This window comes from Nycticebus coucang, chromosome 2 (assembly GCF_027406575.1).
Source record: "Nycticebus coucang isolate mNycCou1 chromosome 2, mNycCou1.pri, whole genome shotgun sequence".
NCBI classification, from domain to species: Eukaryota; Metazoa; Chordata; class Mammalia; order Primates; family Lorisidae; genus Nycticebus; species Nycticebus coucang.
In genome coordinates this window covers 856,866-882,575 of record NC_069781.1, presented here as the reverse complement: position 1 = coordinate 882,575, position 25,710 = coordinate 856,866, and the positions used below count along the sequence as shown (strand labels likewise).

Here is a 25,710-nt window from a genome sequence, read left to right as displayed (position 1 = left end):
ACCCTCGATGTATGTGGCTGGTGCCATAAAAAGGTCAGTTCTTAAATTTGTTTTGAGAGTCTCACTTTGTTGCCCTGGGTAGAGTGCTATGGCGTCATAGCTCACAGCAACCTCAAACTCTTTGGCTTGAGCAATCATCCTCTTCAGCCTCCCTGGTAGCTGAGACTACAGATGCCTGACACAACGCGCAGCTATTTTTTTTTTTTTTTTTTGGCCGGGGCTGGGTTTGAACCCGCCACCTCTGGCATATGGGACCGGCGCCCTACCCCTTGAGCCACAGGCGCCCTACCCCTTGAGCCTCAAGGGCCACCCTATTTTTTTTTTGGCCGAGGCTGGGTTTGAACTCACCACCTCTGGCATATGGGACCGGCGCCCTACTCCTTGAGCCACAGGCGCCGCCCATGCGCAGCTATTTTTGCAGACAGGGTCTAGCTCTTATCAGGCTGGTCTCAAACTCAGCTCAAGCAATCTGTCCGTCTCAGCCTCCTAGAGTGATGGGATTACAGGCGTGAGCCATCGGGCCGCCCAGTTCTTAAATTTATAAGGCAAGTCGCCCTCACCCGCAGGCACCTACCGCCTGGCCCTCGCGTTCCTCTGGCTCCTCCTCACCGCCCGCCCGAGACAAGACTCGGTCCCGGGATGAGGAAGAAGCCCTCCACCAACTGCAGGAGCTGGGGGACCTCGCGGAAAGCGGAGTGTACAGAGGCGGGGCCTGGAGGGCCGGAGGCAGCGTGGGCGGGGCCAGAGGCCTCCAGTCACCAAGCACCGTCACCCCTCTCACGCATCCCTAGCTCAGCCTCCCCGGAACTAGAGAGCAGCTGCTAGGAACCCCTGCGAGGCCTCTGCTGTGTTTCCTCCCGGCGGTTTGGCGGGCGGACCGGAGTTGTGCGGGGCGGAAGTGGGCTTTGGCGGCTGAACTTGTTCCGAGCCGCTGCGGGCAGGACTCGGCCGAGCTGGAGGGCGCGGGGGAGCGGGGCTCGGGCGGCCCCCGAGGCCCCGGGGAGCGAGCTTCTGCGGCGTCCAGCGCGACATCGGCGGAGCGGGGAGGGGATGGGGCGCCGAGCCGGGCGGCGGCCGGGGCCTCGGCCATGTTCGCTGGGCTGCAGGACTTGGGCGTGGCCAACGGCGAGGATCTGAAGGAGACGCTGACCAACTGCACTGAGCCGCTCAAGGCCATTGAGCAGTTCCAGGTGGGGCGCTGCTGCGGACTCCGGACCCAGGGGACTGTTCGCGAAGGCGGGGGTCGGGCCAGAGGTTGGCGGGCTTGGGAAGTTGGGAATTTCCTGGCGTTCTCTGGGCAGCTGTGGTCCGTTCCACCGGACGGAGGTACAGAATTTCCTGAGCTAGTACCGCATTAACGGAGGGAGGGCTAGTTTCCAGTCATTGCGGTTACCACCAGCCCTGCTGAGAACGTCCGTGGACGTGTTTCTTCATGCAGTCGGCATCCGGGGTGCATGGGTGGTCTTGGCTGCGGCTGAGGCTTCTGTTGTTCACTCCACCAGCCAGATCTATTTGCCCTCACCCTTTGCGTCCTCAGACAGAGAATGGCGTGCTGCTGCCTTCTCTGCAGTCGGCCCTTCCCTTCTTGGACCTGCACGGGACACCGCGGCTGGAGTTCCACCAGTCGGTGTTTGATGAGCTCCGGGACAAACTGTTGGAGCGAGTGTCAGCTATTGCTTCAGAGGGGAAGGCTGAGGAAAGGTAGGTCTCCACTTGCCGAGGGTGCAGCCTGCTTCTCACTCCCGGAATTGATTCAGCAGCATTTATTACCCCTTGGTACAAGGTACAAGAAGCTGGAAGACCTACTGGAGAAGAGCTTTTCTTTGGTCAAGATGCCATCCTTGCAGCCAGTGGTGATGTGTGTCATGAAGCACCTGCCCAAGGTAAAAGCTGAGGGCTGGCCTCCTGCATACCCTTGGTTGGTAGAGGTAGCAGTGTGTGGTCCAGGCAGCAGCCACTTAGCTCCATGGAGGTTTTTTTTTTTTTGAGACTGAGTTTCACTTTGTCACCTTTGGTGAAGTGCGGTGGAGTCATAGCTTACAGCAACCTCCAACGCCTGGGCTCCCAAGTAGCTGGAGGTCTTGCTCTGGCTCAGGCTGGCCTCGAACTTGTGAGCTCAGGCAATCCACCCACCTCGGCCTCCCAACTGCTGGGATTATAGGCATGAGCCACTGCACTCACCCTCTCCATGGGAAGTTTGAGGTGCTGCCTGCCTAAGTGAACCTCTGTACTGGCTTCTGACAGATAAACCGCTTGGAGACTGAAGCTCGGCACTTGAGTCATTGTATGGGGCCTGGGGCACCAGTCATAGATGTTACTATCTGGTGGGGCTCCGCTCCAGGTAATCTCTAGAGCTGAGGCCTCTTGGCCTGTTTTGAAGGAGGTGCAGGAACACAGGCACCACTCACAGAAGGCTTGTGTTGTTCTGCAGGTTCCTGAGAAGAAGCTGAAACTGGTGATGGCTGACAAGGAGCTCTACCGGGCCTGCGCTGTGGAGGTGAAGCGGCAGATCTGGCAGGACAACCAGGCACTCTTTGGGGATGAGGTCTCCCCATTGCTAAAGCAGTACATTTTGGAAAAGGAGAGTGCGCTCTTCAGCACAGAGCTTTCAGTCCTGCACAACTTCTTCAGCCCTTCCCCCAAGACCAGACGCCAGGGTGAGGTGAGGGGGAGGGTACTGACCTGTGGCCAGGCCCTTCAGCTGCCTAGTTTGGGTGGTTCTGCTCCTGAAGAAGTATGCTCGTACACTGTGGCTGGAGAGAAGCTTTATTGTTCTTATTTATGTTTGTATATATTTTGCTTTTCTTTTTCTTTTGAGACAGAGTCTCACTATGTCACCCTTGGTAGAGTGCCGTGGCGTCACAGCTCATAGAAACCTCAAAGTCTCAGGCTTAAGTGATTATCTTGCCTCAGCCTCCCAAGTAGCTAGGGCTATAGGCACCCGCCACAACACCTGAGTATTTTTTTGTTACAGTTGTTACTGTTTTTTGGCAGGCTTGGGCTAGGTTCGAACCTGCCAGCCCCGCTGTATGTGGCTGGTGCCCTAGCTGCTGAGCTACAGGTGCCAAGCCATCTCTCTTTTTTTTTTTTTTTGAGACAAAGTTTATGTCACCCTTGATAGAGTGCCGTGACATCACAGCTCACAGCAACCTCCAACTCTTGGGCTTAAGCAATTCTCTTGCCTCAGCCTCCCAAGTAGCTGGGACTACAGGTGCCCACCACAACACCTGGCTTTTTTTGGTTGTAGTTGTCATTGTTGTTTGGCAGGCCGGGGCTGGGTTCTGACCCACCAGCTCTGTTGTATGTGGCTGGCACCCTAGCCGCTGAGCTATGGATGCCTAGCCCTTTTTATCTTTTTTTTGAGACAGAGTCACTCTGTCAGCCCTGGGTAGAACGCTGTGGCATCAAAGCTCACAGCAACCTCAAACTTGGGCTCAAGTGATCCTCTTGCCTCAGCCTCCTGAGTAGCAGGGACTACAGGTGCCTGCCACAGTGCCTGGTTAGTTTTTCTATTTTTAGTAGAGATGGGGGTATTGCTCTTGCTCAGGCTAATCTCTAACTTTTTTTTTTTTTTTTTTTTGCAGTTTTTGGCCGGGGCTGGGTTTGAACCCGCCACCTCCGGCATATGGGGCTGGCGCCCCACTCTGTTGAGCCACAGGCGCTGCCCCTAATCTCTAACTTTTGAGCTTGAGAAATCAACCCATCTCAGTCTCCTAGAGTGCCAGGATTACAGGTGTGAGTCACCGTGACCAACCCCTCCCCCACTTCTAAAAAGCAAGTTCCCTTTGATTCTGAAACTTTCTTTTTTTTTGAGACAGAGCCTTAAGCTGTCGCCCTGGGTAGAGTGCCGTGGCATCACAGCTCACAGCAACCTCCCAACTCCTGGGCTCAAGTGATTCTCCTGCCTCCACCTCCCAAGTAGCTGGGACTACAGGTGCCTGCCACAGTGCCCGACTATTTTTTGGTTGCAGCCATCATTGTTGTTTGGCGGCCTGGGCTGGATTCGAACTCGCCAGCTCAGGTGTATATGGCTGTTGCCTTAGCCGCTTGAGCCATAGGCGCCGAGCCTGCTTCTGAAACTTTCAAATGTTTAAATAATTTTGTTAGTATGGTTGAAGTTGAGCTCTTCATTTTGTATTTTGCAGAGGATGGTAAACTCAAAGTTCCACCTATTAATAATGTTGGCATTGTTCTAAACTCAAATTTAATAATTATTGGGCTTTTTTTATATTGAGACTTCCTAATTAGCTAATTTCAGACTAGCACTGTTCAGTGTAAAGGTAATGTACGCTGTAGATGTCATTTAAAATTTTCTAGTATCCACATTAAGAAGAAAAAAGGAATATGTGAAACCAATTTTCTTTCTTTTTACTTACTTTAAAAAAAGTTTTTTTAGGGCAGCACCTGTGGCTCAGTGAGTAGGATGCTGGCCCCATATACCAAGGGTGACAGGTTCAAACCTGGTCCCTGGCCAAACTGCAACAACAACAAAAAAATAGCCAGGCATTGTGGCGAGTGACTATGGTCCCAGCTACTCGGGAGGCTGAGGCAAGAGAATCGGCTAAGCCCAAGAGATGCAGGTTGCTGTGAGCTGTGACGCCACAACACTCTACCGAGGGCAACAAAGTGAGATTCTGTTTCTAACAACAACAAAAAAAAAACTAAAAAAAGTTTTTTTAGAGACGGTCTCTTCCTGTCACTCAGGCTGGAGTACAGTGGTGATCTATAGCTCACTGCAGGCTCCAATTCTTGGGTTGAAGCAGTACTCCTAACTCAGCCTAATTTCTAAAAAATAATTTTTTTTTGAGACACAATCGCACTTTGTTGCCCTGGGTAGTGTATCATGATGTTACAGCTCATAGCAACCTCAAACTCTTGCAATCAAGCAATCCCCTTGTCTCACCTTCCCGAGTAGTTAGGACTACTATGGCACCTGCCATAATGCCCAACTAATTTTTCCTTTTTTTTTTTTTTGCAGTTTCTGGCCAGGGCTGGGTTTGAACCCGCCACCTCTGGCATATGGGGCTGGCACCCTACTCCTTTTTAGCCACAGGCACCGCCCTAGTTTTTCTATTTTTAATAGAAATGAGATCTTGTTCTTGCTCAGGCTGGTCTTGAATTCCTGAGCTCAGGGAATCCAAGAATTGGATTTTTTTGCCTGGGCCTCCCAAAGTGCTAGGATTACAGGCGTGAGCAAGCATGGTGGCTTAAAAAAAATTTTTTTTTTTGCAGTTTTTGGCCAGGGCCAGGTTCGAACCCGCCATCCCTGGTATATGAAGCCGGTGCCCTACTCCTTGAGCCATAGGCGCCACTCTGGCTTAAAATTATTTTGCAGAGATGGGGTCTTGCTCTTGCCTGGTGGTGGGGGTTACTAACTCTTGGCCTCAATGGATCCTCCTACCTCAGCCTCCCAAAGTGCTGGGATTATAGGTCTGAGCCACCACCCCTGGTTTCTAATATATATACATATATATATATATATATTTTTTTTTTTTTTTTTTTGTAGAGACAGAGTCTTACAGAATCTTACTCTATCACCTTCAGTAGAGTGCCATGGCATCACACAGCTCACAGCAACGTCCAACTCTTGGGCTTAGGCGATTCTTCTGCCTCAGCCTCCCCAGTAGCTGAGACTACAGGCGCCTGCCACAACGCCTGGCTATTGTTTTGTTGCAGTTTGGCCAGGGCTGGGTTTGAACCCGCCACCCTCAGTATATGAGGCCAGCATTATACTCTCTAAACCAAGCAGTTTGGCCAGGCTGGGTTTGAACCTGCCACCCTTGGTATAAGGGGCCGGCCCCCTACCCTCTGAGCCATAGGCGCTGCCCCTAGTATGTTTTTTTTTTTTTTGTAGAGACAGAGTCTCACTGTACCGCCCTTGGGTAGAGTGCCGTGGCGTCACACGGCTCACAGCAACCTCTAACTCTTGGGCTTACGCGATTCTCTTGCCTCAGCCTCCCGAGCAGCTGGGACTACAGGCGCCCGCCACAACGCCCGGCTGTTTTTTTGTTGCAGTTTGGCCGGGGCTGGGTTTGAACCCCCCACCCTCAGTATATGGGGCCGGCGCCCTACTCACTGAGCCACAGGCGCCGCCCTCTAGTATGTTTTCTTTAAGCCAATATATCCAGAGTATTATCTTTCAGCATGTAATTGATCATTAGATTTTTGAAATCTGATGTGTTTTTCATGCTTATAGCATGTCTCAGTTGCCAGATTTTTTTTTTTTTTGGTTGTAGTTGTCATTGTTGTTTGGCAGGCCCAGGCTGGATTCAGACCTGCCACCTCTGGTATATGTGGCTGGCGTCTTAGCTGCTTGAGCTACAGGCGCCAAGCTGCCAGTTACCAGATTTTAAGTGCTGAAGAGTTAGGTGTGGCTTGTGCACAGAAGGATGGGGGTATCCTAGGAGTCATGTGTCAGAGGGAGGGTGAGATGGGTGACTCCTGTCAAGGGGGTGGGTGGACATTGTGTCTCTGCATGACCCATCAGTGGTGGGTGGGGGGACTTGCCTGTTGGTGTTTGTGCTCTAGGTGGGCACGTGCACAGGCAGCTCTTGGGGTTGAGGGCTGGTTCCTGTTGTCTCTGCCCTCTCCTCCCTGATTATTCCCAGCTCAGATCTGTCATGCACCTCTTTTTTGTTCCATTGCTGTCAGAGCCCTCAGCTTCCTCTGTGTGTTGTAAGGTCCCCACGTTTCCCCAGCCTTTTCCTTACCTCCTGTCCCTTCTCTTGGTGACTTAGTACCACTGTAACCTGCCTTGTCCTAGGTAGATCTCTTTCAAAAGTTGTTTTTTGTTGGTTTTTTTTTTTTTTTTTTGAGACAGAGTCTCATTTTGTGTCACCCTGGGTAGAGTGCCGTGGTGTCACAGTTAACAGCAACCTGAAACTCTTGGGCTCAAGTGATCCTCTTTCCTCAGCCTCTTAGCTGGGACTACAGGTGCCTGCCACAACGCTTGTTTTTTTTTATTAGATGAGATCTGGCTTTTGCTCAGGCTGGTCTGGAACTCCTGAGCTCAAACAGTCCACCTGCCTCGCCTCAGCCTCCCAGAGTGCTAGCAAAAGTTCTATTTTTATGTACATAAGAAATGCAAATGGTAGGCTTGGAGTCAATGGTTAGGGTGCCAGCTGCGTACACCTGGACTGGTGGGTTTGAACCTGGCCTGGGCCTGCTAAACAAACAACAACAACAAAAAAAAAATAGCGGGGCACTGTGGCAGGTGCCTGTGGTCTCAGCTACTAGGGAGGCTGAGGCAAGAGAATCTCTTGAACCCAAGAGTTTGAGGTTGCTGTGACGTGACAGCACTCTAGAGGGCGACAAAGTGAGACTCTGTCTCAATTAAAAAAAAAAAAGAAATGCAAATGGTAAAATATTCAGAAGAGTAAAAAGGTATGCAGGGAGAAGCTTCCTTCCCAGCCATGCCTTTCGTCTTTGCAGTGGACGCTTCCACAGCACCCCCAGTTGCACCACTGCCTTGCACACAGTGGTTTTCTTTTCTTTCTTTCTTTTTTTGTTTTTGGAGACAGAGCCTTACTATGTTGCCCTCGGTAGAGTGCCATGGCGTTACAGCTCACAGCAACCTCAAACTCTTGGGCTCAAGAGATTCTCTTGCCTCAGCCTCCCAAGTAGCTGGGACGATAGGTGCCCCAACGCCCGGCTATTTTTTGGTTGCTGTTGTCATTGTTCAGCAGGCCGGGCTGGGCTTGAATCTGCCATCCTCAGTGTATGTGGCTGGTGCCCTACTCACTGAGCTATGGGTGCCGAGCCCACATTGTGGTTTTCACTGGCAGGGGTCCTTGACGCCCTGTTGGAGGCCCCCATTGTGGAGTTTGTGTCTCTGAGTCACATCACAAAGCTGGTGCGTCTGATCCCATACCCCCTGTTTCCAGTCTCACAGAGCAGGTGCAGTGCTGCTGTGCTCCTGGCTGCTGCTCACTGGGAAGGCAGTGGGCCTCTGGGCTTTGTTATCCTTCTGACTTTGTCACATCCTGGCTCCCCTCTCTTGTCTCAGAGCTCAGGTTCTTCTTGGACTTTCTGCTCTAACATGATGGGTTGTTTCTGAGTCTGCTGCTTAGCCAGTGGCCTGCATTGTGGGTTTTTTTGTTTTTTTTTTTGGTAGAGACAGAGTTTCACTTTATTGCCCTTGGTAGAGTGCCGTGGCGTCACACGGCTCACAGCAACCTCCAACTCCTGGGCTTAGGCGATTCTCCTGCCTCAGCCTCCCGAGTAGCTGGGACAACAGGCGTCCGCCACAACGCCCGGCTATTTTTTTGTTGCTGTTTGGCCAGGGCTAGGTTTGAACCTGCCACCCTGGGCATATGGGGCCGGCGCCTTACTCACTGAGCCACAGGCGCCGCCCCTTTTTTTTTTTCTTTTTTGAGTGGTGTCCTACTATATCACCCTGGGCTCAAACAATCCTCCCATCATAGCATCCCAAGAAGCTGGGACTCCAGGTGCGTGCCACTGTGCCCAGCCACAATGTCCTGCACTCACTGCACTATTTTTTATATTCCTCAGCTTTCCTTTTCTTGGTTTTATTCTTTTTGTTGGGGTACATCCTCAAAAAAACCTTGATAAAAGCGTTCAGAGTCCTAACACAGCTGAGATTTATTTTGTTTAGACTACATAGTTGATTGGATAAATTTAGAATTCTAGTTTAAACATTTTAAAGGCCCTTTACACTGTTCCCTAGCATCTGCCTTTGCAGGTAAGTCTGAGCTGCTCAGATTCTCATTACTTTGTTGGTGGTCTTTCTTCTTTCTGGAAACTTTTTAGTCATTATTGTTGGTAGTGTATGATTTTCCAGTGCTTGCCAGGGTGACACTGTCTTGCGGTCCCTGGGTGTGGATCAGTTGTCTGGGTGTCTGTCTCTAGGTGGCTTGTATGTGGGTTATTCCTGTGTGAGGTAGGTGTAGGTTCCCGACAGGCACTTTCAGCCCCAAGTAGAGGGGTTTGTGCAGGTTCAGCTCATCAGGTGAACCTAAGACCTGGTGGCAAGAATCTTTGGCAGGGGCCCTGGCGTGTGAACTGCTGGATCAGTCGGTCACTGGCTCCTGCCACCCCTTGCTTCCCTTACCACTTGCTATGTCCTGCCTGGTGCCCACCATCCTAGGCTTGCCCTGGATATCATTCACACCATGGGCCCAAGGTTGTTAGCCATGGCTAGTTAGCAGCTGAGTAGAGCTTCCTTGGTCGGCTGAGGCAGGGGGTATCCTAAGAGTCCTATGTCTGAGGGAGGGTGAGACAGGTGACCCCTGCCAAGTGGGGGTGGGCATTGTGTCTCTGCAAGACCCATCAGTGGTGGGTGGGGAGACTTGCATGTTGGTGTTTGTGCTTCACACTCTGGGGGATGTGCCCTCACTCTGTGTCCCTGGGTGCTGGTCATGGGACAAGAGAGGGCCATACAGTTTCAAGCTAAGGGAGCCAGTCTGGGCAGGTGGGCAGCCTTGAGTGAAGGGCAGCAAGGCCACATGGCCTGACTTAGGCCCTCAGGCAGTGGCATTATGGCTGTGTGTCCATGCCTAGACCAGTCTTCCTGTGCCAGTAGGGCTCTTCCTCTCAGAGTTGCCTCTGAGCCTAGCACCACCTGACCTCACAGGTAAGGGGTCAGCTACCAGCAGTGGGTTACAGTGGCTCACAGACCTATGGCTTTTCAGAGAACCATGGGGACTAATGTGGGTTAAACACTCCAAAAATAATAGAACCTGCCACCATCAGACAGGGTGCCAGCATCTCACAAGAGAGAAAGAAATGTTTTACACCAAAAAAAGTAGAAAGGACAGATGTTCCTGGGTTCTGTGTGATGGCTATGTGCCACTGGGACAGGGCCTGAGGGCTGCTCTTGCCTCCAGGTGGTGCAGAAGCTGACGCAGATGGTGGGCCGGAACGTGAAGCTATATGACATGGTGCTGCAATTCTTGCGGACGCTCTTCCTGCGCACACGGAACGTGCACTATTGCACGCTGCGAGCTGAGCTGCTCATGTCCCTGCATGACCTGGATGTGGGTGACATCTGCACTGTGGACCCTTGCCACAAGGTAGCGCTGTCCTTGCCCTCCTCCTGCTGCTTCTGGCTTCTCTCCCCTTGGGTGCAGATGATTTGGGGCCCATCTGCGCTTTGTCCATCCATTATCCTGCGTGCTGGCCCCTCAGCACCTCTGCAGACCCAACTAGGGGCCAGAGACCTTTCTGTCCCCCTGATTCTTCACCACTTTTTCTGTTTCAGAGGGTACAGGGCCTGTGGCTATACCTGGACTGTTGTCCTGGCCTCCTCTCATCTTTCTAGCCTGCTTCTGGCCCTCTTTTAGCCCAGAGCTTTCAGGGACTCTGGTGCCACCTGGTTGGAGGGCTGCAGTGGCTGCCATGAGGAACCCTTCTTCAGAAAAAACCATTTTCACCTCCTCCCTGCATAGCTGACCCTTGCTTTTAAGAGGCAAGAGCCTGGGGCTGTTTCAGGGTCTGTCTGAGGCCTGACTCTGCTTCCTCCCTGCAGTTCACCTGGTGCCTGGACGCCTGCATCCGAGAGCGGTTTGTGGACAGCAAGAGAGCACGGGAGCTGCAGGGCTTTTTGGATGGAGTGAAGAAGGGCCAGGAGCAGGTCCTCGGGTAAGGTTTGGTTCTACAAACTCACAGCTCCTCAGAACCCTGTCCCATAGTGTCTGCTGGAGCATGCTGGGTCCCACCGTGGGGAGCTGGCTTTTTTTTTTTTTTTTTTTTTTTTTGAGACAGAGCCTCAAGCAGTTGCCCTGGGTAGAGTGCTGTGGCATCACAGCTCACAGCAACCTCCAACTCCTGGGCTCAAGTGATTCTCCTGCCTCAGCCTCCCAAGTAGCTGGGACTACAGGCACCCGCCACAACGCCTGGCTATTTTTCGGCTATTTTTAGCCGTCATTGTTGTTTGGTGGGCCCAGGCTGGATTCGAACCTGCCAGCTCAGGTGTATGTGGCTGGCGCCTTAGCCGCTTGAGCCACAGGCACCGAGCTGGGAGCTGGGGGTTTATATCAGTTTCAAGAGAGCTGTGCCAGGCTCATGGCCCATGCTGAGGGATGTGGTTGCTTGGGATGAGTCTGGGTAGCAGAGGCCCCCTCACCCTGCATGCCCCTCAGGACAATGGATTCTGGGAAGACAGGTGTCCAGGGCCCAGGGTCTCTGGTGTCTACAGTTGGTACAGGGCCTGTCTGTAAGCTGAGGGTTGGTACACAGGTGTTATTGGTCCAACTTGTCACTTTTCTGTGTTAGAATTGTCTCTGGGGGGGGCCCTGGTTGAAAGTCATAAAGTGAGTCATGTTTTCAGAGCCAAAATGTGACCTTAATTTTTTTTCCTGACTTCTTTTTATTATTATTTTTTTGAGATAGAGTCTCACTCTGTTGTCCTGGATAGAGCGTAGTGGCATCATCATAACTCATAGCAACCTTGAATTCCTGGGCTCAAGCGATACTCCTGGTTCAGTTTTTCTATTTTTAGTAGAGACAGGGTTTCGCTCTTGCCAGCTACGTCTCAAACTCCTGAGCTAAAGCGATCCACTTGCCTTAGTCTCCCAGAGTACTAAGATCTTCCTTTTTTCTTTTTTTTTGAGACAGAGTCTTATTTTATTGCTCTTGATAGAGTGCTGTGGCTTCATAGCTCACAGCAATCTCAGCTATTTTTTTGAGAAATAGGATCTTGCTGTTGTTCAGGCTGGTCTCCAGCTGAGCTCAGGCAATCCACCTTCCTCAGAGTGCTGGGATCACAGCCATGAGCCACCGTGCCTGGCTTGCTGGGATCTTCTTAACTCTTTAGTTTGAAAGATGTTTGAGGGCTGGGCACAGTAGCTCATACCTATAATCTCAGCACTCTGGGAGGCTAAGGATCATTTGAGTTTAGGAGTTCGAGACCAGCCTGAGCAACAGCCAGAGGTGGTCTCTGCTAAAAATAGAAAAATTAGCCGGGTTTCATGGTGGGTCCTTGTAGTCCCAGCTACTTGGAAGGCTGAGGCAGGAGGATCACTTGAGCCCAGGAGTTTGAGGTTGCTGTGAGCTAGGCTGACGCCATGGCACTGTAGCTGGGGTGACAGAGTGAGACTCAGTCTCAAAAAAAAAAAAAAAAAAAAAAAGATAAATTATGAACCTTAAGCTTTTCTTTGAGAGAAATCCAGAATGGAATTGGAACTGGTCTGCTCCATATGCAGAGAGGCCGGCTCCCTGCAGCCTGTCCCTGAGGTCCCTGGGGGCAGCTGGGCTTCCTGAGTTCATGCCGAGGGCTGGTTCCTCCCAGGGATTTGTCCATGATCCTGTGTGATCCGTTCGCCATCAACACGCTGGCGCTGAGCACCATCAGACACCTGCAGGAGCTGGTTGGCCAGGAGACGCTGCCCAGGGTGAGCATAGGCTTAGCAATAGCTTTTGGGTGGTTGTGTGGTGTGGCATTCGTGGCTGCACCAGGTGAAGGCCACATTTCCCGTGTGTGAGATCGGTATCTCCTCCTGGTCTTGAGCACCAAGGACCTTGCTGGGTGACAAAGTGGGGTCAGAGCCCAAGATGGCATAGCCCCAGTAGCAGGCACTGAGGCTGCTGTACCCTGCAGGACAGCCCAGACCTGCTGCTGCTGCTCCGGCTTCTGGCGCTGGGCCAGGGTGCCTGGGACATGATCGACAGCCAGGTCTTCAAGGAGCCTAAGATGGTAACGTGACGCCCCTGGGGCCTTCTGCTTTCACACAAGGGGCTATGGGCTATATGTGGGGAGCGGAGGATGAGCTGGGTAGTTTTTGAGGCCCTTTTGGTCCTGAAGATTCCTTTTTGGAGGCGCCAACTTCTCTTTGTGAAAACGTCTGCTAGGGTGTTCTGGGGCATTTCCAGGGACTGTGGTTGGCCAGAGAGTGGCCGCTAGTCCAGGTGGACTCAGTCTGGGAGGGGCTCATCTGGGCAGTCAGGTTGGGGTTTCAAGGAGACAACACTGGGTGGTGATCTCTGGAGGTGGGAAGGAGGGACCCGGGACTAGGAGAGCAGGGGATGGGTTGGGGGGAGGGTCTGGGGGTCAGCAGGCTCACCCTCTCCCCTAGGAGGTGGAGCTCATCACCAGGTTCCTGCCGATGCTTATGTCCTTTGTGGTGGATGACTACACCTTCAACGTGGACCAGAAACTTCCGGCTGAGGAGAAAGCCCCCGTCATGTATCCAAACACGCTTCCTGAGAGCTTCATCAAGTACAGCCAGGGGCTCAAGGGGCAGTGAGTGGGCAGGGGCATCCAAGAGGGTTGCACTGCAGGGTGGGCAGCGTCTGGGCCCGGCTGACGGTGCCCTGGCCCACAGGTTTCTGCAGGAGCAGCGCATGGCCTGCGAGGTGGGTCTGTACTACGTCCTGCACGTCACCAAGCAGAGGAACAAAAACGCTCTCCTGCGCCTGTTGCCGGGGCTGGGTGAGGCCTCCCCACCTAAGACACACTGCAGAGTCTGCCCCAGACTCGGCTAGCTTGGTTGTCCCCTTTATTTACAATTGTCTGTAGTTTATTCTAGTAGGAAAGTGAGAGAGGGCTCAGCTTTGTTTTCAGATTCCTCCCTGGATCTTACAGTTCTATACCACAAAAAAGTGATGCAAGAACTATGTTTTATTTTATCCTGACTGGCAGCAGGTTCAAAGGGATATGTGGGGGAAGTACTCACTTACCAGCTCCTCCCAGGTTGTGACAAGCCCAAGCCCCCATGGAGCCTCTGTGTGTGTGGGGTTGTTGTTAGCTAGGAAGAAGAGGGAGGGGTCTGAGTGGACCCCTTAAAAGTAAAGCTGCAAGTCCGACTGGGGAGACAGGGCCCCTGTAGCACTCTGTCACTGTGCTCGGCCCTCACTGTGACACGGGCCCCGGGGCTTAATTGACTCAGGTCTTGTCTGGGGTTTGGAGGTTTCTTCAGAAAGATCTGTAGATTTTTTGCTCTTAGTTCATTTTATGCCACCATAACAATACCTGAGAGGGTGATCTGTAAGGAACAGGGATTTTGGGCAGCTCCTGTGGCTCAAAGGAGTAGGGCGCCAACCCCATATACTGGAGGTGGTGGGTTCAAACCCAGCCCCAGCCAAAAAAACTGCAAAAAAAAAAAAAAAAAGGAACAGGGATTTTTTTTTTCCTTTTTTTTTCTTTTTTTTTGCTGTTTTTGGCTGGGGCTGGGTTTGAACCTGCCACCTTCGGCGTATGGGGCTGGTGCCCTATCCCTTTGAACCACAGACGCCGCCCAGGGATTTCTTTTCTTTTCTTTTCTTTCTTTTTTTTTTTTAAGACAGAGTTTCACTATTGCCCTTGGTAGAGTGCCGTGACACCTCAAACTGTTGGGCTTAAGCGATTCTCTTGCCTTAGCCTCCCAAATAGCTGGGACTACAGGTGCCCGCCACAGCACCCAGCTATTTTTTTTTTGTTGTTGTTCTTGTTGAAGTTGTAAGTGTTGTTCGGCAGGCCCGGGCCAGGTTTGAACCCACCTGCCTTGGTGTATATGGGCCGGTGCCCTAACCACTGAACTGGCTGCAGTTTTGCAGGCTGGGAGTCCATGGCCAACTGGCTGCATCTGGATGGAGGGAAAGTTGGGAGGGTAAGGCATGGTGCGCGGGGTAGGGGGAGAGACAGAGACAGAGAGATAGAGATAATAAAAGAGAGACAAAGAATACATTGAGACAGAGATAAAGACATAGAGGCAGAGAGAGACATTAAGAGGGAGAGATAGGGCCAGATGTGAGAGCTCATGCCTCTAAGAACAAGACCCCATCTCTACTAAAAATAGAAAAACTAGGTGGTTAGGGTAGTGCCTGTGGCTCAGTCGGTGGGGCGCCGGCCCCATATACCGGGGGTGGCGGGTTCGAGCCCGGCCCCGGCCAAACTGCAGCCAAAAAATAGCCGGGCGTTGTGGCGGGTGCCTGTAGTCCCAGCTACTCGGGGGGCTGAGGCAAGAGAATTGCTTGAGCCCAGGAGTTGGAGGTTGCTGTGAGCTGTGTGAGGCCACGGCACTCTATAGAGGGCCATAAATGTGAGACTCTGTCTCTACAAAAAAAAAAAAAAAAGAAAAACTAGGTGGTTGTTATGGCAGGTGCTTGTAGTCCCAGCTACTTGGGAGGCTGAGGCAAAAGGATTGCGTGGGCCCAGTGTTTGAGGTTGCTGTGAGCTATGACAGCACAGCACTCTACCCAGGGCAACAGAGTGAGATTCTGTCTCAGAAAAAAAAAAAAAAAAAAAAGAGAGACAGAAACAGAAATATTAAGAGATAGATGGACAGAGAAATAAGAGACAGGGATACAGACAGAGAAAAGGGCTAACTTTTTTTTTTTTTTTTTTGTGATAGAGTCTCACTTTTTTGCCCCTGGTAGAGAGCTGTGGTGTCACAACTCACAGCAACCTCAGACTCCTGGGCTCAAGCGATTCTCTTGCCTCAGCCTCCCAAGTAGCTGGGATTACAGGTGCCTGCCACAACTCTTAGTCTTGCTCAGACTGGTCTTGAACTCATGAGCTCAGGCAATCCACCTGCCTTGGCCGCCCAGAGTGCTGGGATTATAGGTGTGAGCCACCTGGCCTGGCCTACTGTAACTTTTCTATGTTTATATACACAAATAGCATTGTGTCACACCTGCCTGCAGCATTCAATATTATAGCCCAGGAGCTGCAGGCTATTCCAGGAGGTTGGGTGCATGGTAGGCTGTGCCGTCTGGGTTTGTGAGCACTTGTGTTGGCATAGGGACAAAGTCACCTAATAGTGTGTGCTTCTTGGAGTGTGCCCAGTGTCTGGGCATGACTGTACTTCTCTCCCTTCTCTCATCTCGTCATGAGGCTAAAAAATAGGCCAGAAACATGCAGGGTGGTTTATCCTGCCCCTGGCAGGGGCGTCAATGTCCCCCTGGGTCATGATGTCGCTGCCCTACCCCTGGGATACTTTTTTTGAGACAGAGTCTCAAGCTGTTCCCCTAGGTAGAGTGCCGTGGTATCATAGCTCATAGCAACCTCCAACTCTTGGGCTCAACCTACCCTCTTGCCTTAGTGTTCCTATTTTTAGTAGAGACAGGATCTTGCTTTTGCTCAGGCTTATCTTGAACTTGTGAGCTCAGGCAATCCACCTGCCTCGACCTCCCAAAATGCTACGATTACAGGCGTGAGTGAGCCACTGCGCCCAGCCTGGGATGTGTATTTTAAATCATGTTTTTGCTTGCTTATTTTTATGGTTTTAGTTGGGGTCTAGTAAGAAAGCATGGTGATTTTTAGAATTCTTTCCTGTTGATTTTTTTTTACTTTTATCATGAGAATTTCTGAACAAATGAAGTCAAGAGTACAGTATGAGGCTGGGTATGGTAGTTCACACCTGTAATTTCAGCACTTGGGAGGCTGAGGTAGATGGGTTACCTGAGCTCACGAGTTTGAGACCAGCCTGAGCAAGAGCAAGACCCTGTCTCTAAAACTAGCTGGGCGTTGTGGTGGGCACCTATAGTCCCAGCTACTCAGGAGGCTAAGGAAAGAGGATCACTTAAACCCATGAGTTTGAGGTTGCTCTTGTTGAGGTTGACACCACAACACTCTACAGAGGGCGACAGGTGAGACTCTGTCTCAAAAACAAAAAAAGAGAGTACGGTATGGTGCACTGTACTCTCTCCAGGGCAGTCGCCAACCTCCACAGAGATGCTTGGCCGCCTGTCCCTAGCATGATGTCTGCATATAAATCTGAGGCATCACGACATGCCAGCTCTAAACGACTTAGGCGGTCTTTCTATAAGAGAAGGGTCTTTTGGGCGGCGCCTGTGGCTCAGTGAGTAGGGCGCCGGCCCCGTATGCCGAAGGTGGTGGGTTCAAACCCAGCCCCATAGCCGGGCATTGTGGCAGGCGCTTGTAGCCCCAGCTGTTCGGGAGGCTGAGGCAGGAGAATCGCGTAAGCCCAAGAGTTAAGAGATTGCTGTGAGCCGTGTGACGCCACGGCACTCTACCCGAGGGAGGTACAGTGAGACTCTGTCTCTACAAAAAAAAAAAAGAGAAGGGTCTTTTAAACACTAGCCACAGACCATGGTCCCCAACTTTGAGTTGGGTTCAATTGCTTTGTGTCAAATGCCGACATTTCCCTGATTGTCTTATAACATTTTGTACCAGTGGTTCAAATCAGGATTGGAAAGCCTGGCATGGTGGTTCCAGCTACTTGGGAGGCTGAGGCAGGAGGATCATATGATCCCAGGAGTGCAAGGCTGCAGTGAGCTATGATTGCTACTGTCCTTCAGCCTGGGTGACAGAGTGATACCTTCATCTCTTAAAAAAAACCCAAAAAACAAATCAGGGCTGGAGTGAGAGCCGCCCTCCCATTGGCACCTGGTGTGCCCTTCTCTTAACCCATAGGACTTAGAGTTGGTTGGAGGCATCAGGGCATTTACTGGTTGGGACCTTGCTAGTCAGGACGATGTGACTATCTGAATATCCTATGACCATGATCGGCTGAGACCCCATAAGATGTGTGGCAGGAGTGCATCTGGGAGGCCCATGTCTCCCTGACTTGTTCTACTCCATGGGTGCACCTGGCCTCTGTCAGGTCTATGCTTATGCCCAGGCCTGTTGCTCCCGGTGTTGGGAAATGTCCCATGTTCATCTGTGCTCCCTACCCGGTGGCCTGGCCAGGGTACTTCTGTCCTTAGTCGATGGGAGAGAACATCCTCCCTCCCTGCAGGTGACCCTGTGAGCCCAGAGGCTCCTGGTGGCCTCAGTTTTTGTGCCTTTAGTCGAGACAGACTTGTCTTTGAGTCCATTGGCCATCTCTATCATGTTTTGGTGTTTGGCTTCATAAAAAGGATTTGAACATTTTCCTTTGTTCTCTTTTGTTGAACAGTTCAGACAATAGTTGGGTAGAACTCTGTTGAGAGGGGTGCCTTGGCATTTGGCTGTGTTTCTTTTCTACTATTGGTCTGCTCAGGTTTTCTCTCTCTGAGGTCAGTTTAGTCCAAAGCTCTTTGGCTGTTAGGTAAGACTTTGAGGACTAAGCCCTCCTTATGGTTCTGCTCCTTCTCCCTCTACCTCCCTTCCCCTTAGGCCTTGGTCCTTCATCTGCCAAGACGCTGTTTTGACCTTGGGTCAATTGAGAACCCTGTCTGAGTACCCTCAGGAGTGCTGCATGGTCTCCTCAGAAGCAAGTCCCTGAGGGCAGGGTCACCTGCTCTGGGGTGGGCTGGGTGGGTAGGGACTGGGCTGAAGCCTGATGTGCTTGCAGTGGAGACCTTTGGGGATCTAGCCTTCAGCGACATCTTCCTTCACCTGCTCACGGGGAACCTGGCACTGCTGGCTGATGAGTTTGCCCTGGAAGATTTCTGTAGCAGCCTCTTCGATGGCTTCTTCCTGGCTGCCTCACCAAGGTAGGCCCATGACCCTGGGGGAATGGTAGGGACTGTCCACGGCAGCCTGAGAGGTAGCTGGCCTCTCATCCTGGAGGTAAGGGCCCACAGGTGGGTCTGTTGGGCACCAAGGCTGTGCTAGCCCCAAGGATGCTGGGGCATAGCTGGGTAGAGGTCCTGTCTCCAGAGCTGTGCCCACCTGTAGCTGGGCAGGGCCTGGGAAGGAAGCAAGGTCTGTCGGCCTGCCCACTCCAGCCCCACCTTACCTTTCCCAGGAAGGAGAATGTGCACCGCCATGCGCTGCGACTTCTCATCCACCTGCACCCCCGAGTGGCCCCTTCCAAGCTGGAGGCCTTGCAGAAGGCCTTGGAGCCCACAGGACAGGTAAGTCCCCCCTCAGGGGGCTTTCTGTGTGAACAAGTTTGGCTAGCACCAGCCTCAGGCACGCTCGCCTCGGGCGCTGCCCCTCACCCTGGTGGTTGCAAGTGGTCTGTGGGTGCCCTTTCCCCTTTAACCGGGGCCCTGCCCTGTGCACAGGCTGCCCCATAGCTGTGGTTTCCTCACAGAGCGGAGAGGCTGTGAAGGAACTTTACTCTCAGCTTGGTGAGAAGCTGGAGCAGCTGGACCATCGGAAACCCAGCCCGGCCCAAGCCGTGGAGACACCTGCCCTGGAGCTGCCTCTCCCTAGTGCACCCACCCCTGCTGTGCTCTGACGCTTCTCAGGCGCCCCTCCTGGACAGCCAGGAGAGCCAAGAGAGAAGGCTCCCCTTTGGACCTGGGAGTACAGGCAGAGTGGCTGCTCCTAAGGATGGGGGAGGGCTGCCGTTTACATGGTGGGATCCACGTCTTGCCCCAGGGTCCTGGCTGGCTCTGGGGAACACAGCCCCACTTGTTCCTTTGTAGCTGTGAAACACTTTTCAGGTGTTAGTGGCTGTAGCAGAGATGGATGGACAGTAGTAGGAATTAGAAAAAAAATCACCTGTTTTCCAAGGGACAAAGATGGGGCCTGAGCCAAGGGGGAGCAGAGCCTCCCCAGGGGCTGGAGGGGCAAGTGTGGAGCCACCTTGTCAGCACAAATTGGCAACAGCCCAGGGTTTCCTGGTCACTGTCTGCGAAGGTAGAGCCACGCCTTCTATTGAGTGTGAGGGCCATGTGGATGGTCCCTGCCGACCAAAGGCCTGGCAGCTGCCTTCTCTTCCCCACAGTGCCATGTGGCAGATGTGTGGGAGACATGGCAAAGAAAGCCCAGGCCTCACAGGCTGCCTTGGTTTACTTTTAGAGCTTAGGGCTCCTCCCGCACTATCTCCACCTGCCACAGGCTGGTGTACATGGTGAGATTTCACTTAATGTAAATAAAAGGCATTTTGGTAAATCCATCAGATGAGATGTTTCTGTGCTGGCCCTTGGAGGGTGGACGCAGCATTCTTACTGGCCAGAGAGCCAGTCCCTCCAGCTCTGTAGGCCCCAGTCTTTAGACTGGTTGGTTGGCGACAGCTCCTGAACGGGCTGTAGGACTCCCTGTAGGCAGCTCTTTTATTTCCACACTGAGTCCAGGTGAGCCCCCAGGAGGGCTAAGGATGAGCCCAAGGTCACAGGCAGAGCTGGAACTGCTCTGAGCAGAAGATCCCTCTCTTAGCTGGGTGGCAGCTTGTGGAGTATCATCCCCTGGGTGGCTTGAGGGAAGACAGGCCCCATCACCAGGCTGTCCTGTCTCCTCAGTGACGCCTGCCACTGGGCTCTGCTCCCATCGTGTGCCAGACAAGACTTGGCAGGTTGGGACCCATTAGGTATGATGTAAGCCACACAGCCCCTCCCCCTGCCCGGGGCTGGGTCCCCAGGGGATGAGTGAGGTTAGTACCCTCTGGGCTCTGCTGCTCTAGGGCTCTGGGAAGACCTGCATTGGGCTTATGGTCTGTACTGTGAGATTGGTGCTTTAGTTTGCCCTTCTGTGGCAGGGAAGTCCCAGGTTGAGGACTTTGGTGGGAAAGGGGACACAGTGTGGGGCTCCCTAGGACTGGGAGGCTGGCCTGGCCTGGCTGGTGGGGGAAACTGGTATGTGGGTTCTGGGCATGGTTAGAAGATAGGGCAGTAGGGGCAGCACCTGTGGCTCAAGGAGTAGGGCACTGGCCCTATATACTGGGGGTGGTGGCTTCAAGTCCGGCCCTGGCCCAAACTGCAAAAATAAATAAAAAAGATAGGGCAGTAGGGTTTCCAGACATATGGGACACAGGGGTGAGAGGTGGAAGAACTTAGCTTGGTAGACTGTCAGAGGTAGATCAGGGCTTATGGAGCTGGACAGTCATCATGGTGGGCCTAGGGTCTTTTTGTGTTTTTTTTTTTTAGAGACAGAGTCTCACTTTGTTGCCCTTGGTAGAGTACCGTGGAGTCATAGCTCACAGCAACCTCCAGCTCTTTGGCTTCCAACTCTTTGCCTTTGGTGATTCTCTTGCCTCAGCCTCCCAAGTAGCTGGGACTACAGGCGCCTGCCACAATGCCTGGCTATTTTTTGTTATGGTTTGGCTGAGGCTAAGTTTGAACCTGCCACCCTCTGTATATGGGGCCAGTGCCCTACTTAACTGAGGCACAGGTGCCGCCCGGGCCTAGGGTCTTGAGCTCAGGAGATTGGACCTGGGGTGTGGGTCTCACATCAGCCATGGTGCCTTGAGTCTTGAGGCTGTAGGGAGTGGACAAAGCCTGGCTGCCCACCACAAGGCAGGGCAGGGAGTTGCAGCAGCCCAGGGAGCAGGGGCCTGAGTTGAAATGCTGCTGAGGGTCTGGGCAGAGGGCATAGTGGCCTGGACAGGAGCAGGTAGTGAGGACCATGCCCACCCAGCCTGTGTTTTTTTTTTTTTTTTTCTTTTGAGAAAGTCTTAGCTGTTGCTGTGGGTAGAGTGCTGTGGTGTCATACTTCATAGCAACCTCCAACTGGGGCTCAAGCGATCCTCTTGCCTCACTTTCTCTATTTTTAGTAGGGACAGGGTCTTTCTTTTGTTCAGGCTGGTTTCAAACTTGTGAGCTCAAGAAATGCATCTCCTTCAGCCTCCCAGAGTGCTAGGATTACAGGCATGAGCCACTGCGCCTGTTATTTTTTTTTTAAGGTGGAAAACTACATGGTTCTAGGCTGGTGGGAGTGTGCTAGCAGGGTGTAAAGTGGACAGTGTTGTGACAGTGGCTAGAGGGGTCGGCTGGGCAAAGCAGGGATATCCTCAGGGAGGGAGGCTGGTGGTGCAGGCCCTCCAGTCCCCTTCTGGCAGCTTCCACTTCTTAAGTCATGGGCTGGGTAGAGGTGGCTAGGGGAGTGGACAAAGAACAAAGTGGCCATGAGTGAGTGTGGACACTTGGTGTAGTCACTGGGAAGTGCGATAGGCCTTGAGGCTCATGGTCAAGATGGATAGACTGGTCAGTGTGGCCAGGCTCCTGGCTTTGTTCAAGTGCAGGCTGTGCAAGCAGGATTGAAGCTGTCTATCTAAACCCTGTGGCCTCCCAGTATGAGGGTGGGGGCCCTTCAGGGGCCCTGGGAGAACTGTCAGAGGAGCAGGCCTGTCTTCAGGTGGGCTGATGGCTGGTCAGCTGCTTCTGGCCAGAGGCCCACCTGCCAGACCCTCTGGGGTCCACAGCCACATCACGACATGGGGTGAAGAGTATATACCAAAGAACCTGCCCCTCATGGGTTGAGGGTGGCCCTGGGTACCCTTGCACTCCTTGGAGGCTTCCCTCCCACGTGGCTCAGCTACTGTGCTCCAGGATTCATGGCCCATCTTCACATGCATGACTTGTGTCCTCAGCCTCTTCTACACCGATCCTTCACCTCTCCCCCAGGCCTTGCCCGTGGTGCTGTTTTCCCCAAGACACCCAAACCCTGTTCTCTGCCCTGGGCAGGCAGGGCATGCCCTGTGGCAGGTGAAGCCCCTGAGGCTTCGAATCCTGATGGAGGTCCTCAAGCACCCTGCCCTGCACAGGGAGGGGCTCTGGTTCCTATGCACAGGGACTGGAGTTTGTGGAGAGGCAGACAGACCCCACACTCTGGTCCAAAAGTCCATGGTGGACTTTTCCTGTTGGTTGAGTGCAAGGAGGTGATGAACAGAGTCTGGAAGAAAATGGGGTATAGGCAAAGGGGTGGCCATAGGAGAGGCCACTGGTCAGCTGGGAGGATGGGTCAGGGCAGGACAGGGATGGGGGTGGCGGTGGACTCAGCCAGCCAGGGCCTTTGGTGCAGTGCAGCAGGCCTGGCTGGACTGAAAGACTACAGGCACTGAGGACCATCCAGGCACCAACAAGGCAGTGTGGAGTTAGGGATGCGGCTGTCCCTTGGTAAGTAGGATGCCGGAAGGCTCCCAGGTCCAACTCTTGACCCAAGTTCTTTCTAAATTTGCTCCCCAGTGCTCAGAAGGACCTGAGCCACATGAAGACATCCCCAGTTCTAGAACTTCTGTCCTAGTGTGTGCTGTCCTGTCCTGGGCAGGGGGCTCCAAGTTGGGGGACAGAGGAAGGGGCAAGAAAAGGAAATGAGCCCTGCTCTGAGGCCCCATTTTGGGGTAGAGGAGGGTAAGAGAAGAGGGGGAGTTGGAAGGCTTCAGACTGGTAGAACCCTGGCTGCCCCTCCACTCTGCCCTGTGGAGGCCGGGTTAGGTGGTGTTCTGGGATGTGGGGGGGTCCTGGAGGACAGCCTAGTGCAAGGAGTCAGGTATGGGGGAGGCATGTGGGAGAAGCCTAGACTGAGCTAGGAGAGTGTGGAGAGCATAGGACTGAAGAGGGAGGTGATCTGCCGGCAGGGCATCTGGGCAAGCCAGCCAGGCCTCCCCCTCTGGGGCCTCCATCCAGCCCATGTCCCGCCTGTGCCGCACCCCCTGACGCACTTCCTTTGCATACAAGCGGAAACCTCCCAGAGCTTCCTCCACTCTGACGCTCCCTGGGGACCCACAGGTGCTGCTGCCCCCTCCAGGCCTCAGCACCCTGGAGGTCCATACCTTTCCTAGGGGGGGCCGGGCATTTCCTGTTTCGGGAGCCACAGCGTCTGGAAGGATCTGGCGCAGGCAGGGGCGGTGGAGCTGCAGGTATTGGGGGTGGGGTGGGGATGACTGGGGGCAGGGCCCAGACAAGCCCCTACTACTGGGTGGCTCTTCCCTACCTTCCCTCACCCCTGCTGGTCTCTCCAGGTCTCCAGCCGCTGCCCACTGCCCCGTAAGTGTATTCACTGCAGGGTTGTAGGGAGGACCCCAGTTTTGTCGTGGGGAGCTGGGGATGTCCGGGCTGAACCAAGGGACAGGCCTGGGGGCCATTATCAAAATACGAATTTCCAGCCAGACACCTCTTAAATGTTCTTAAGTGTGTGAGCATCTTTGAACTCCCAGGGGTGCTCCTATCTCTAGTCCCTGTGCCCCCTCCTGGGGACAGAGTCCACTGGAGCTGCAGGTGGGGGCAGGGTCGGGCTTGACCTCACCTCACCCTAACTAGCACAAGGTTGCCACCCGACGACTCCTCCAGGAAGCAGGTCAGGCTCCAGATAAGCTGCACCCCCACACCAGCCCGGCCACTTCCTGAGGACCTGAGATATTTGCATTGGGGCCCGCGGAGGAACCGCTTCCTGGTCAGCGGGCGCTTCCTGGTCAGCGGGTGAGGCCGGGACCAGGCCCTGGCTGTGGGGCAGCACCGGACGCACCCCGCGGGGCTCCCGGGGGTAAGATCACTCGCGGGAAGGGTTCCAGACGCGTTCCGCGGGGGTAAGGCCCTGGCAGGAGTCCAGAGACCCTCCTCGTCTTCCAGTTGCAGGGAGGGCGACCTGCATGCAGAACGCCGCGCCTGCGCCATGGACCGTGGCCAGCCCAGCCCGGAGCCCACGGCCGCGGTCCCCCGAGCTTCAGGTCCCTGCGTAATCGCGCCGGTGCGCGCTGTGCTCCGCTTGCGCCGCCGGGTGTGCGTCCTCCGCCAGCGGCGCCTCCCGCTTCCCAGCGCGGGGCCGGAGGGGATTGGGGCGCCCAGGCTGAGCTGCAGCTCCGGGGCACCGCGCTCAAACCTGGACCAGCCACAATTCTTCACCTTCGACGGCCCAGCGGAGCTATCCTCGAGGACACCGCGCAAGAGGCGCCGGCGCAGCCGCGTAGTGCTTTACCCGGAGACCTCACGCAAGTATCGGCCACGCGTGGAGCGCAGGAGCCGCGCACAGCGCTGCCTACTGCTGCTCGTAGCCATCGTGGGCTTTCAGGTGCTCAACGCGATTGAGAACCTGGACGATAACGCCCAGCGTTACGACCTCGACGGGCTGGAGAAAGCGCTGCAGCGTACCGTGTTTGGCCAGCCCGCTGCCGTGGGGCGCGTCGTGGCGCTGATGCGAGACTACCTGGCCACTCACGTACACGTTCGGCCGCTCCTCCTGGCGTTGCACGGACCCAGTGGCGTGGGCAAGAGCCACGTGGGCCGCCTGCTGGCACGCCACTTCCGCGCAGTGCTGGAGGACAGTGCACTTGTGCTGCAGTACCACACACGGCACCACTGCCCGGAGCAGCGCGCCACGCAGGACTGCCGCGAGGAGCTGGCGCGGCGGGTAGCCGACGTGGTGGCGCGGGCTGAGGCAGAGGAGAAGACCCCGCTTTTGGTGCTGGATGAGGTGGAGCTCATGCCACCCGCGCTGCTGGACGAGTTGCACGGCTTCTTGCAGCCGCAGCGCTCCCACCATTTCCACAATGCGATCTACGTGCTCCTCAGTGGCGCCGGAGGCGCCGAGATCACGCGCTTCGTGCTGCAGAACGCGTCTCGCACGCTTTCCTTGCGCCCCGACGGCGCCCAGGCCGCAGCGGCACAGGCGGAGGAGGACCTGCGTGCCAGCCTGCGGGCGCTCCTAGCCAACGAGCACCCTCTGTGGCAGGCTGCGGCCGTCGTGCCCTTCCTGCTGCTGGATAAACGGGACGTGGTTAACTGCTTCCGGGACGAGATGGCCGGCGAGGGATTCTTTCCGGAGCAGGCCCGCGCTGAGCACCTGGCCGCGCAGCTCAGCTACTACCGTGTTGCTGGCCGCGAGTTCGCTATCACCGGCTGCAAGCCGGTGGTGGCCAGGGTGAATCTCCTGTAGCACAGGCACAGGCTCGGCGGACACCAGCAGGCGTTGAGGGGACGTCCGGGCTGCTGGTGGGGGCAGTAGGGGGCGGTCAAGAACCCTGGGCTTGTCTCAGGCTCCTGTGTCCCCTTATAAAATTGCATGGGTGGGGGTCAGTCAGCCCTGCCCTCTCTACATCAATTCTACACCTCAGAGCCCTGGGTCATCAGGAGAAGTGGCACCTTCTGGTCCTTAATTTGTTCACAGTCCTCACCAGTGAGACCCAGGCATGGTTGAGGGAGCCACAGGAGGTGGCTAGGCTGTCTCAGAGATGATTTCCAAGGGATGGACAGCTCCCAGGGTCACAATTGGAATGTGAACCCCAG

At 54.1% G+C, this 25,710-nt stretch overlaps 2 protein-coding genes across 4 annotated transcripts; both read left to right on the top strand.

Annotated features, from left to right (window-relative positions):
• Positions 1-879: 879 nt before the first annotated feature.
• NELFB (negative elongation factor complex member B) lies at positions 880-19,670 on the top strand. The gene is made up of 13 exons (XM_053556685.1): positions 880-1,190; positions 1,538-1,701; positions 1,784-1,883; positions 2,432-2,662; positions 9,846-10,031; positions 10,487-10,599; positions 12,248-12,350; positions 12,557-12,652; positions 13,032-13,174; positions 13,281-13,387; positions 18,174-18,315; positions 18,570-18,678; positions 18,861-19,670. The coding sequence occupies exons 1-13, from the start codon at positions 1,089-1,091 to the stop codon at positions 19,005-19,007; spliced, it is 1,743 nt and encodes a 580-aa protein (XP_053412660.1). The 5' UTR covers positions 880-1,088; the 3' UTR covers positions 19,008-19,670.
• Positions 19,671-21,261: 1,591 nt separating this feature from the next.
• TOR4A (torsin family 4 member A) lies at positions 21,262-25,360 on the top strand. 3 transcript variants are annotated; one of them, XM_053556672.1, is made up of 2 exons: positions 21,262-23,348; positions 24,058-25,360. In XM_053556672.1, exon 2 carries the CDS (start codon positions 24,101-24,103, stop codon positions 25,358-25,360), a length of 1,260 nt encoding a protein of 419 aa, XP_053412647.1. In that variant the 5' UTR covers positions 21,262-23,348; positions 24,058-24,100. The 3 variants fall into 3 exon arrangements, with proteins under 3 accessions (XP_053412647.1, XP_053412641.1, XP_053412639.1); XM_053556666.1 differs by having other exon boundaries at positions 23,749-25,360; XM_053556664.1 differs by lacking the exon at positions 21,262-23,348 and adding an exon at positions 23,360-23,971.
• The last annotated feature ends 350 nt before the right edge of the window (positions 25,361-25,710 follow it).

What these genes read in the sequence shown, in the direction of transcription:
- NELFB (XM_053556685.1), top strand. Translation starts at nt 1,089, where the DNA reads ATGTTCGCTGGGCTGCAGGACTTGGGCGTGGCCAACGGCGAGGATCTG. An exon ending in AGGCCATTGAGCAGTTCCAG is followed by an intron (nt 1,191 to 1,537) that starts GTGGGGCGCTGC and finishes TTGCGTCCTCAG; the next exon opens with ACAGAGAATGGCGTGCTGCT. An exon ending in GCGCCTGTTGCCGGGGCTGG is followed by an intron (nt 13,388 to 18,173) that starts GTGAGGCCTCCC and finishes ATGTGCTTGCAG; the next exon opens with TGGAGACCTTTGGGGATCTA.
- TOR4A (XM_053556672.1), top strand. Translation starts at nt 24,101, where the DNA reads ATGGACCGTGGCCAGCCCAGCCCGGAGCCCACGGCCGCGGTCCCCCGA.